The sequence below is a fragment of the Electrona antarctica genome, assembly GCF_951216825.1.
Source record: "Electrona antarctica genome assembly, chromosome: 14".
Classification (NCBI taxonomy): domain Eukaryota; kingdom Metazoa; phylum Chordata; class Actinopteri; order Myctophiformes; family Myctophidae; genus Electrona; species Electrona antarctica.
The window spans coordinates 17,728,486-17,741,768 of NC_136795.1; the positions used below are offsets into that span (position 1 = coordinate 17,728,486).

Here is a 13,283-nt window from a genome sequence, read left to right on the forward strand (position 1 = left end):
TTTCATATTCCATCCTAATTGGCTATAATTAGCTTTCACAGTTTGCAAGATTGCCCCGTTTTGAACAAAAGCCTCAAATCATGAACGCAGCATGCAATTTACGTGAAATCTTTCACACATTTTCTTACTAGGCTGAGGAATATATCCCACCCTTTTCACATTGGCCTGTTATAGCGCCACCAACAGGTTGATTTTTGCAAAACACATTTTTGGAACAAAATGCCTCAAAAACATGTTTATATTAATCCTAAACATTTTGCCAAACATCTCACACAGTCCTATCCTCCTGGTGGAGACCTGTGCCCAGAAGGGCACTTTTTCTAGTTGTTAATTGTATTAACTGTCCTACGTCAAACTGTGAATATCAGTGCATGGTCAAAGGATGGCAGTGAAGCAAGACTTTTATTGCAGTGAATAGAAGGAAGTTGGCACGGACGATCATCTTTTATGGTGTTGCCGTTGGACAGTTTAATATATACTGCATAAAGAATAATATAAAAGCATGATTATCAAAAGGACAAAGGACACTGTACTTTAATCATCTGCAATAAAAGCCCTTTGACTGCTGATATTCACCGTTTGACGTGGACACACTGGACAGTCATAAAAAGACATAAAAAGGAACAATTATTTGATTACAGTATTCCATAATAAATTTGTTTTGGCCTCGCATTAACTTTATGCACCTCACTGAGGCACTGGACAGACTCACAATTGAAGACCAGTAAATGTATGAGTTACTGATTAGACCAGTGGCTCTCACACTTTTTGTTTTTACTTCAAAGACCCCATAACCCCTCTACAAATGGAACCAAATGGACCTGTGAGGTTCTTCCCTAACAGATTAGTATTTCTACATCATATGTCTGCTTTCACTCAAGTAAAAAAAAAAAAAAGAAAACAGTACTTATTCCACCACTGACCACAACCTTCATTTCCGGAAGAAAATGCATAATTATGCATGTATAAATAATAATATAATTGTATTCATATATTATTAATATATCAAGGCAGGGGTTACCAAAGTGCTCACCTTGAGACCCAAAAGAGAGATTTGTTGTCTCCACAGGACTCTTAAACTCTTGAACTTAAAGGGATAACTATTAGGGTTTTCATTTATTTTGAATATATAGCCTATATATTAAAAAAAGTCTGATAAAATGCATATCAAATATGGAGCAACTTCGAAACTTTCTATAGGGTGTTTGTTTACAAAAGCACATGAGTAGACGATGAAATGACCCACATTTTCTTTTAACTGAAATATCCCTTGAACAAAAAAATACACAATGAATGAAAAGTTTAAGCCCACTTTTGAAAATAGCAGATCTACAGTTGGAGGCCATCGATATTGTCCTTTTCTTTTTGCTGAGGTTTGCGTGATCTGCGCAAAAGGACAGTTAACCCATTTTGGGCGGGAACCCCTTTTGGTGTTTTAAACATTGTTATAATTTAGCTATTGAAAAATAGCAGATCTACAAGCTCATGCGCCACCGCGCTACAAGCTTGTAGGTCTGCTATTTTTGAAAAATCGTGAAAATGTAGAAGGACTTTTTTCAGGTAGGCTATACATGCTCAAATGTTTCCCACCCCCCATGAACACACATGCCGGGGGTTCAAGTGTTTAGGAATCACGTCTGATCTTCATGGATATGGAGAATATTTGATGAGGCGAGCTCGTGTCCTGCCAGAGGTAGAAGCCGTTGGGGTTGTCGTAGTGACAGCTGTGGCGGTCGTGCCAGAAGGGACCGTGGTTCTGGTTAGCGCAGGCCTTGTTAAACTGCTCCTGGTTCTTGTCCAAGGTGGAGAACCTGCGTCCGTTGCGATGCGTCATGGAGTCCCCCGCGCCTCCCTCCTTGAAGCCCGACACCTGTGACGGTTAACAACATACATTTAAATGGATATTTCACTTCATTTTATCGTCTACTCAGCTAGGCTTTTGTGAACACCCAGGCAGACAGTTTGTTTGATTCAGTTAAAATAAATAAAAGTAAAACAAGGCCCCTCACGTATATGAGGGCAATGAGTCACCAGAACCAAGGATGGGTGTTTTCAGTGTATCTATCATGGTTAAAATGGTTTGAATTTACAATGGGTCGCGTCGCGTGTCTCATAAAATTAATATCAAATATCTAAATACTGAATCGAGCAACTTAACAACTGTCCGAGGTGACCCATAACATTTTTTCCGCGCCACCCCATGAACACCAAAACAAAAGCTACGCCGAAAAAGCCGACAAAATAAGAGATTTTTGTTTTATTCCTTTTTTTTTTTTTTTTTTTTACCATCCGGTCTAGACACATCACAATATAGAAACACAGACAAGGCTTTCCTAAATTTCCCCTCCGAGGTGGGAAGCCTGGTGACATGAGGTTATAGTGGTATGGTTGTAGAATAGATTTGTCTTCATACCCGCAGCTTGTAGTCGGTGGCCTCGGAGCCCACGGAGAAGTGGGAGTAAAAGGCGAAGGCCGTGTTCCCCTCAAAGTCCTCCAAGTCCAGCCTCAGGTGGTAGCGCTGCCCCCTGGTGGTGAGGAGATGCATGTGGTCCAGTCCCAGCCAGAACTCGGCTGTTAGGTGAGGTGGTGGATAAAGCATAATATCGTCACCGGTCCGTGCACGGGCAGAACCCTTCTAGAATCTCTACATCCACATTTCAACTTGTTTTTTTCGTAAATGAATAGGCTACTTCGTCATGCTATACCTTGTTACACAAAAGTAGCAAAAAATAGCTATAATATATATCTACAAGCACACAACTGAGCTTGCAGATTGACTATTTTCACTATTTAAAAAATAATAATAGCCTAATAATAATAATAATAGTAATAATAATAATAATAATCATAATAATCATAATAATCATAATAATAATATAATGGTTTACAGTTTACAGCTGACAGCAACATAATACTGTAAAATTAGGCTTTGTTAGGTCTTGTGCGAATTCTTATATAATTAGGCCATAGGAATGATTGTGTTTCATTATGGGCTATAACTGCTTTTATTTCTGTCCTATAACAAAAACACATTATTTCTAGTTACAAAACACATTATTTTAATTGCGCCTTATTATTAAAAATGTATGTTAATGCTATTATTAATATTATTACTAATTATAGAACAGTGCCCGTTGGCGGGGGTGTTTAGGTGTGATCAATTGGCTAATAAAGGGCGAGGCCGTGCACCATTGTGATGTCAGAACAGGCCAGCTCCATATATGGAGATCTAGGGGTGAACAGGATTTGGAGCCTGTGCAGAGGCTTTTGTGCTGGTTCTGGTCAACCGGCGATCTGACGGCCTCAACACCGGGCACTGCACTCCCTGTGGTGGTGTGGAACGTTTGTGTCAAATGTGAAGTCCGTGGGGCGAACGGTTTCCGAGTTACGACATACAGAGACTTTATGGATAAAATAGACCTGAGTGGTGCCTGTTGGGCACTGGCCTACTTGGAACGATGCAATTTGGAAATGCATGCCCCACCCAGATATTATGTCTGTAACCCTTTTTTGTCAATATATGGAGTTCTTTGTCATGAATGGCCAAATATGGAGTCTATGCAGATGTCAGAATAATGTCAGAACAGGCCTGCTCCATATACAGTATGAAGATCTACTTCTCGAGTTACGTAGATAGATAGATAGATAGATAGATAGATAGATAGATAGATAGGCCTACAGCAAATTAGGCTGCGACTGCAATTATTTTAGTGCTAGTAACTCGCCTGCAGGGTTTCCAAAGCCAGCCTTGTACTGAGCCCAGGGTCTGTTGAAGATGACATGTCCGTCCATCCTCCTCTGAATGACTGTCCATCCTCCTCCGTCTGTGTCCATGTCACAGTACACCTGCACGGGGGTATAGTAGGACAGTGACTAAAGGACAGTAAAGTATGAGTAGGCTACCGTAAATTAGCGCCCTATACTTGATCCTGTACAGCGTCACACAAAAAGCATAAAAAACATCAGATCTATAAGCTCGAAACATATGTGGCGCAACTGTGCAAAGCAATGCATTTTGAGTTTGTAGATCTGATAGTTTTGAACTGAAATCCTGAAACCGTTTTGGACATGTGAGGACAGAGAGGTGAGATGATATATCTAATAATAATAATAATAATAATAATAATAACTTGGATTTATATAGCGCCTTTCAAGAAACCCAAGGACGCTTTACAAAACAAAAAACAAAACAAACAAACTAGTTGCCAAAAGCCAGAGTGAACAAATGTCTCTTCAGTGCAGACTTGAAAGAGTCCAATGTAGGAGTCTTTCAAGTCTGCACTGAAGAGACATTTGTTCACTCTGGCTTTTGGCAACTAGTTTGTACTTTGTACTTTACTCGAGTGTTTTGCATTTTTGGATAGTTAATTGACTTTCACTCCACTAACTTTCAAAGACAATTGTAGGCCTGCTTTGTTTTGACTCCACTAAATGACAAAGACACTATATTGTACTTTTGACTCCACTACTACTTCTAGGAAGGGAAAGGGGGCATGTAACCACTCAAAATCGAGTGAAAAAGATCCACAAGCTCACAAAGCATCACGATGCAACGTGTTGTAAGCTTGTAGATCTTGTAGTAGTGGTTAATTCGTAATGTACTTTTTGTCTTTCTAGAAAAACAAAAAAAAGTAGTAGAGTGCACGTCATAGTTGTATGACGTGCAGTTTGACGTACACAAGTATCCAAAAATGCTCTGTCTACCGAGCAATCTTTGTTCCTACTCCCACCTACGGTCATGAAGTTTGGGTCATGACCGAAAGAAAAAGGTCGCGAATTCAACGGGTGGCTGGCATCTCCCTTATAGGGTGAGAAGTTCAGTCAAGCGAGAGAGACTGAGTATAGCTACTTCTTCGCTTGGAAAGGAGCCAGCTTAGGTGGTTCTGGCATCTGGTTTGGATGCCTCTTGCGCGTCTCCCTATAGGGAGGTCCTCGAGGCACGTCCCACTGCATGGGAGGAGACCCCGGGGCAGAACAAAGGCACAGTTGAGGGAATCACATCGACTCACTGGCCTTGGAACGCCTCGGGATCCCCCAGGAGGAAGTCACTAATGTTGCTCTGGAGTTTCTCTGGAGTTCTCTGGTGGAGCTGCGACCCGACTACGGATAAGCGGTTGAAGATGGATGGATGGATGGATGGATGGATGGATGGATGGATGGATGGATGGATGGATGGATGGATGGATGGATGGATGGTATCCAAAAAAATGCAAATACTCAAGTACAGATGTAAGTTATGAGTTAGTGTCCAGGACTGACCTTAAGGGGAGTAGCATCTGGGTAGATGGTGTAGACGCCGCTCTGGGTGGAGACATTCCTGTGATCACCATTATTTGGAGAAAAGCACAGTTATTTTTTCCATCATCGTCATAATCCTTTCATGTTGCAGCTATTTCTGCTATTTGTGGAAAATGTATGAACATTTTTCAAAAAAATCGCGGAAATGGCTGTATAAAGTTAGGAATTATGTATATTTAAATTATTTGTCATATTTTCTGCCCTGTGTATTTTGTTTTAAGTTAGTTAAAATTAGTTAAAATGCAATCACATATAGGACTTTTCTGTTTGGATGTATGGGCTGTCAATAGGGTTGCCACCCGTCCCTTAAAACAGGGGTTCTCAACGTTTTTGGCCGGGGACCCCCGAAAATGCTTTGGCAACGTCTCGGGACCCCCGCCCCGCCCCCTCCCGACCCCCAATATAAATTGACTGCTACAATAACCTTAAACCATTTTGGGCGGGAACCCCTTTTGGTGTTTTAAGCATTGTTATAATTTAGCTATTTAAAAATAGCAGATCTACAAGCTCATAGCGCGCCACCGAGTGGCGCGCTACGAGCTTGTAGGTCTGCTATTTTTTTTTTGGAAAATATTTTTTCCAAAAAAGGGGTTCTCAACCACGGGTTGAGAACCCCTGCCTTAAAATACAGAATCATCCCTTATAGAATTAAATGATGCGTCCCTTATTGAACCAATAAGGAACACAGTTTGTTCCTTATTTTCCTAAATAGCCTCTACACGTCAACACTGAATTTAACAATAATGAACAAAACAAAACACAGGAAATATTAAAGTCAGCACAATTGTTCTAGCAGGAGGCACACAGTACCTAAAGTAGCCTAAACCAGTGGTTCCCAAAGTGGGGTCCGGGGACCCCCAGGGGTCTTTGAGGGAGTTCCAGGGGGTCCCCAGCTAAATGATAGTTTGGAACCAAATGGACCCTTATGGGTCTGTAACTCTGAGAGTGTACAAATGGAACCAAATGGACCCTCAGAGTTAAATTAACATTGATTTTACAATATGAATTGGGGGCCCAGAGATAGAAATGCCATTAAATGGGGGTCCGTAGACTAATGCATGTCAAACTGGTAGTTAAAATTAAATGGGTTGAGAATCACTGCGTAAAAATCCTCTCTTATGGGGGTTGCTGGCATATATTTTCTAATGGGGCTCCTAGTATAGAGTCCTGTAGCCATTCCAGCCAGGTGGGTTCGGGGAGTGAGGCCAAGTAGTAGCCTGTTTTAAGGGCCTTTGAGGTGCTGTGGTACCGTCCAGGAGGTGCATGCATAGTCGAGGAAACCTTGTACGAGGGCTCCTGTTAGGGTCTTCAAGGTGTTTTTGTTGACCAGTGAGGAGATCCTGTATAGGAATCTTGTTCTTTGGTTGACTTTTTTGATTACGTTGGTGGCCATTTTATCACCGGAAAGATTTGACTCCATGATGGAACCTAGGTAGGTAATTTCATCTTTTCGTGTTCTTCATGTTCAGTTCATTTTCAGTTCTTCATGACCCAAACATCCAGTAAGGGCGAAATCCATTTGACATTTGACAAACATCTCCTGAGATCGATTCGGTATGGGACCTTATATTATTTATCATCTTATTTATCCGTGTTTTTACAAGATGTCATGTCAGTAGTATTTCTAATACCTGCCCAATAGCCCACATCTTGGCTGCTGATGTGGGGATAGGTTAGCCTGCTATTTCAGTAGACTATTATAGTTGATTGTTTAATAATGTTATGCTCATTTGGAAAACAAAATTCTACTTCAAAAGTTGTGGATAGCATTAACAATAAGTTGAAGGGAAACTTAAACGTATTGCTTCAACTTATTGCTTCAACGTATTGCTTCAACCTATTGCTTCAACCTATTGCTTCAACTTATTGCTTCAACCTATTGCTTCAACCTATTGCTTCAACCTATTGCTTCAACCTGGTATGAAACCAAATGGACCCTCAGAGTTAAATTAACATTGATTTTACAATATGAATTGGGGGCCCAGAGATAGAAATGCCATTAAATGGGGGTCCGTAGACTAATGCATGTCAAACTGGTAGTTGAAATTAAATGGGTTGAGAATCACTGCGTAAAAATCCTCTCTTATGGGGGTTGCTGGCATATATTTTCTAATGGGGCTCCTAGTATAGAGTCCTGTAGCCATTCCAGCCAGGTGGGTTCGGGGAGTGAGGCCAAGTAGTAGCCTGTTTTAAGGGCCTTTGAGGTGCTGTGGTACCGTCCAGGAGGTGCATGCATAGTCGAGGAAACCTTGTACGAGGGCTCCTGTTAGGGTCTTCAAGGTGTTTTTGTTGACCAGTGAGGAGATCCTGTATAGGAATCTTGTTCTTTGGTTGACTTTTTTGATTACGTTGGTGGCCATTTTATCACCGGAAAGATTTGACTCCATGATGGAACCTAGGTAGGTAATTTCATCTTTTCGTGTTCTTCATGTTCAGTTCATTTTCAGTTCTTCATGACCCAAACATCCAGTAAGGGCGAAATCCATTTGACATTTGACAAACATCTCCTGAGATCGATTCGGTATGGGACCTTATATTATTTATCATCTTATTTATCCGTGTTTTTACAAGATGTCATGTCAGTAGTATTTCTAATACCTGCCCAATAGCCCACATCTTGGCTGCTGATGTGGGGATAGGTTAGCCTGCTATTTCAGTAGACTATTATAGTTGATTGTTTAATAATGTTATGCTCATTTGGAAAACAAAATTCTACTTCAAAAGTTGTGGATAGCATTAACAATAAGTTGAAGGGAAACTTAAACGTATTGCTTCAACTTATTGCTTCAACTTATTGCTTCAACCTATTGCTTCAACCTATTGCTTCAACTTATTGCTTCAACCTATTGCTTCAACCTATTGCTTCAACCTATTGCTTCAACCTATAGAGCGTCGCAGTCCCGCCCCTTACCATGGACCAGGAAATGATTCTCCGTTAATTTTCCTCATAGACATTTCAGAAAGTATTTATTTAAAGACGTTTACGCCGCGGACAAAGCCAACTCGAGTCATGACAAATCATGACAACAAACACAATTTTTGCGGCCGAAAACATAATTAGAAAGAAGAAAAAAACGGCAGGTTACAACACTTTTTATGTTGTTTTTCTTCTTTGTAATTATTTGTTTGGTCCAAAATATTGTTTGTGTTGTCATGAGTTGTCACGACTCGAGTTGGCTTTGTCCGTGGCGTAACCGTCTTTAAATAAATACTTTTCGAAATGTCTATGGGAAAAATGCATTGGGATTCATTTCCTGGTCCATGGTAGGGGGAGGGACTGCGACGCTCTATTGCTTCAACTTATTGCTTCAACCTATTGCCGGCCTTGCCGCACACGCCTGCGCCGCAAGGCCGTGGCAGGCGTAAAGAGTGTCCCTTATTTCAAGATCTCAAAGGTGGCAACCCTAGCTGTCAAGGCCAGAAAGTTTTGGGGTTTTTTGCCACTCAGTAGGTGTTCCCACACCTATGATGATGCTGTCACACGCATACCCTCTGTAGCATTACAATAAATAAGCAAACATGATACCAAAATAAAATCATCTTTAAAAGAATAATGTTTGCTCATGAATGTGCATTCTCCCAACCAAAGTTCACTCAGTTTGTTCTGGCATTGTTTTTTCTGGCATTGGAAGTAGGAGTTAGTGTTGCCTGAAGGCTTGCTTGTTTAAATATTTAGTTGTTACAAGAGATCATGTTTTGGTGCAACTGCTTTCATTTTACTTCTTTCATTTTACTCTTGAATCATTCAGTCATTTACGCTATAACGAGGCAAAGTTTGAACTTAGTGTGAGGTGGTGCAACTGGCCCTTGTTATTTTTTCTTACTTGTTAGTTTTTACACCAAAACTTCAGGTGTATTTGAGGAATATATTTTGTAATGCATGTAGCATTTTTATTTTTATTCATTGAAAATATAAATCAACATGACAAAAAATATACTAAAGTATGATGTGAATGTTTTTATTTCTGCTAATTAAAACTTTTTTTCTTCACCACTTATTATTATTTAAAAAAAAAAAGCTGCACCCTTAATGAAAAAAACAGAAACAGGCCCAGACGACTGGCCTGTACTGTAGCCTGACTGCACGTTGGTTTCGGCCGGCCTACTGTCCTATCAATAATAAAGGAATGAAAGCCCACAAATAAATAATAATTATAACAATAATAATAATAAAATAAAACATGTCCAACACATGTCCCTATAGTCTAAAAACAACACAATGTCCCTCTGGGCTCACAATTCACAGCTCCTTGAATTTCCACACAAACAAAACAGACAATCTCCATGATGTGACAGTGACAGTGGTCCAGTGACAGACAACAGGCCTACCTGTAGATGACAGCACAGTCCTCCAGCATGGACAGGCCCTCGCCGTGGACACGTACAGACACACACACCGCCAGTACCAACAGTAGCAGCATGATCTTATCTTCACTTGCTATACCCTCTACCCACTATACCCTCTATCCTCTTCTCACAAACAAATACAAAATAAAGTAAAAATCCTCTCCCTTCCGATGATTTATTTTTTATCCTCGTCCTTCTGGCGAAGGGAGGGAAAAAAATGCATTCCCTTCTCGCAAAAAAATTATTGAGCAAGTGCGGAAAAAAATAATTCCACCCACTGCTATAAGCCTGTTAAGGATGTGTCAACAACAAGGTCAACAAGGTATTGCAGTGAATAGAAGGAAGTTGGCACGGACGGTCATCTTTTAGGGTGTTGCCGTTAGGGTTGGGATTCAAAAACAAGACCTGAGAACTATTAATGGACAGCTGATTGGCCGTTGCGGTAGAGCGCGACCCTCAATCACCCATTGGAATGTAAATGCATGCCTTCAGCCTTTGTATCCTACTCGTCTGGCAGGTATCTCTTTGAAAACCTTTAGTGCTACGATTGTGCGCGGGGAGACGACAATTACGGTTAGAGCAAATAAAAACAAGACGATCATCTTTTAGATAACTGTTATCTAAAAGATGATCGTCCGTGCCAACTTCCTTCTATTCACTGCAATAAAAGTCTTGCTTCACTGCCGTCCTTTGACCATGCACTGATATTCAGTTTGACGTAGGACAGTTAATACACACACACACACACACACACACACACACACACACACACACACACACACACACACACACACACACACACACACACACACACACACACACACACACACACACACACACACACACACACACACACACACACACACACACACACACACACACACACACACACACACACACACACACACACACACACACACACACACACACACACACACACACACACACACACACACACACACACACACACACACACTCACTCCATAATGGTAGTGGCAGCGGTGGCCGAATGGTTTGCGGAGCGGTCTTGATACTGGAAGGTCGCCAGTTCGTATCCCCGGACCGGCACGTTAAAATTACCACCGCTGAAGTGCCCTTGAGCAAGGCATTGAACCACTACCATGAAATGTTCTATGAGCAGGGCCTGGCTGTAAACAAGTATCTGATGCTTAGTCCAGTTACCCTGGGTAAATATAGTAACTTTGCTTTGCTTAACCTTTGATTGGGTTGGGCAGGACAGCTAGGCTAAATCAAGAAGGGCGCAGCAGGTGCTCCGAGGGTTTGATTAGGCATCAGTCTGTTAAGTAATAAAAGAATAGAGACTGAACCGGAGCGATATGATCTGTATCCTGTGCGTTTGATGATTTATGTTATGTTTATTTTGTCAACGGACATTTTTGATCAGTTATTTTGATCACACGCGTGAACTTCCTCGGCAACCAGTATCACCCAAGTATAGGGACTTGGGCGTTACAAGTGATTTTTCTTTTTCGTTCAGTGTCGTGTATTTTGGACCATGTTCATGGTTAGTTTAAATTGCAGCTGTCCCTTTAAAAACCTACTTTCCGGTCAGCTTGAGTTATTATTTACATTATTTGTTCTCTGTGAGCTCTGGGTCACAAATTAGTTGCACTGTCTACTATAGTCAATCTCTGTGTTTTGTGTTGAAGCTCTGGTTTATTGTTAGGACAAATTGCAGGCCACAGCCAGGTGTGACCCAGAGGCGTATCTAAAATAAGGCGAGGGCAGGCATCCGCCTGTCCGAATCCATTTCTGGCCTGGCCAAAATCCATACAATGAGAAAAAAACAAGACAAAAACAAGACCTGAGAACTATTAATGGACAGCTGATTGGCCGTTGCGGTAGAGCGCGACCCTCAATCACCCATTGGAATGTAAATGCATGCCTTCAGCCTTTGTATCCTACTCGTCTGGCAGGTATCTCTTTGAAAACCTTTAGTGCTACGATTGTGCGCGGGGAGACGACAATTACGGTTAGAGCAAATAAAAACAATCTCGGCAATAACAGAAAAAAAATCAATACAACTGGTAAAACCGGTACTTTAACTATAAAAAAAAACATCCACAGGCCCACAACGGGCTGGATTGCTAGGTGTGGACAGACAGCCAGAGTTGTGTTGACTCGTCAACACCGCCCTTCCTCATCTAAGTACCGCCTAAATATACCGGCGGTAATCATTTCATATGACCTCCTATAAAGTGGTTAATGTTTGGACTGAGTTGCACCTCCTTACTCAGTCCGTTCCACAGTTGAACTCCACAAACTGAGATGCACATACTCTTCGATTTTAATTTAACACAGTGTACTTTGAAATTAAGTTCTCGTCTTAAATTATAACCCCCCTCTCTATCACTGAACATTTTTTGTACATTACCTGGTAAAATATTTTTCATTGCTCTAAACATAATTAGTGCAGTCTTGTATTCAACAAGGTCCATTAACTTCATGATGTATAAATAGTATATTAGTGTGATTCCAGATATCCTGCCTTGTTAACTATTCTGATTGCTTTTTTTTGCAGGATGCATAGTGGTTTTAGATTAAGGTGTTTCCCCAAATTTCTACACAGCAATTGAGATATGGTAGGACAAGCGAGCAATATAATATATGTAGTGATTTATTCAATTTTAAGGTTTTTTTTTTAAGCATAGTAGAGGGGTTTGGACAGGGAAAAATGCAGTACATATGATATGTTATGTTCTTTTTCTTTTATAAAACAAAACAAAACAAAACAAAACAAAACAAGACGAAAACAACCTCCCACCCTCCCACTTGGAACTTTGACACCTTCTCCTTTCACCTTATAGGTTTTAGTAAATAGTAGCAATAGCCAGCAAGGAGAAGTAGAGAAGAGAGAGAAATAGACAGAAGTGAATAGTGAGATAAGGACTCCATGATGTTGTAGGAGAGAGTGGCAGAAAGAGATAAGGGGTACTGCTGTTTATTTTAGAAGTAGATAGGAAGAAAGTAGGAGAAGAAAGGAATGAAAGGGTTAAGAGGGGAATGAGGTTGGTGTGCAGATGTAGTGATTTATGATCCAAAATGTGTTTAGTTTTCCCCAGAACTGCAATGCTCCGTGCAAGCTTTGTTCTTACATAGCTTATATGGGGTTTCCAGCAGATTTTGTGGTTCGGTAATACACCCAGAAATGTATTTTCATATACTCTTTCAATGTTAACATTTTCTATAGGCAACTGTACTTGTGTATATCTATTGTACAGTTTCCAAATAACATAAGCTTAGTTTTGTTCAAGTTTAGTGATAATTTGTTTATATCAAACCAATGTTTTAATTTACTCATTTCTGCTGTGGTGACCAGCAAAAGCTGCTGCAGATTTTCCCCCGAACAAAAAGCATCAGCAAATAAAACAAATTTCAACACATTTGACACACTACATATATCATTTATGTATAAAATAAACAATAATGGGCCTAACACTGACCCCTGTGGGACTCCACAAGTAATGTCAGCTCATGATGACTTATAAGCCAAATTCCAATACCGCAACTTTCACACTCGCTCACTCCCCTCGCGTCCTCCACTCGGCTCCGCCCCCAGCGAGGAGGAGTGGAGGAGGAGAGGATTCGATGCGAGGACAGAGTGGTGGAGTGGATTT

General features: G+C 40.8%; 1 protein-coding gene across 2 annotated transcripts; it reads right to left on the minus strand.

Moving 5' to 3' along the window:
• Nucleotides 1-183: 183 nt before the first annotated feature.
• Nucleotides 184-9,964, minus strand: LOC306936912 (microfibril-associated glycoprotein 4-like). Of its 2 annotated transcripts, XR_013791564.1 has the most exons (6): nt 9,628-9,964; nt 5,260-5,317; nt 3,726-3,846; nt 2,414-2,571; nt 1,552-1,870; nt 185-1,482 (listed from the first exon to the last, which is right to left on the minus strand). XR_013791564.1 is itself a non-coding variant. In XM_079520577.1 (5 exons), exons 1-5 carry the CDS (start codon nt 9,717-9,719, stop codon nt 1,625-1,627), a joined length of 675 nt encoding a protein of 224 aa, XP_079376703.1. In that variant the 5' UTR covers nt 9,720-9,964; the 3' UTR covers nt 184-1,624. The 2 variants fall into 2 exon arrangements, 1 of the variants encoding a protein (XP_079376703.1); XM_079520577.1 differs by having other exon boundaries at nt 184-1,870.
• Nucleotides 9,965-13,283: the final 3,319 nt, after the last annotated feature.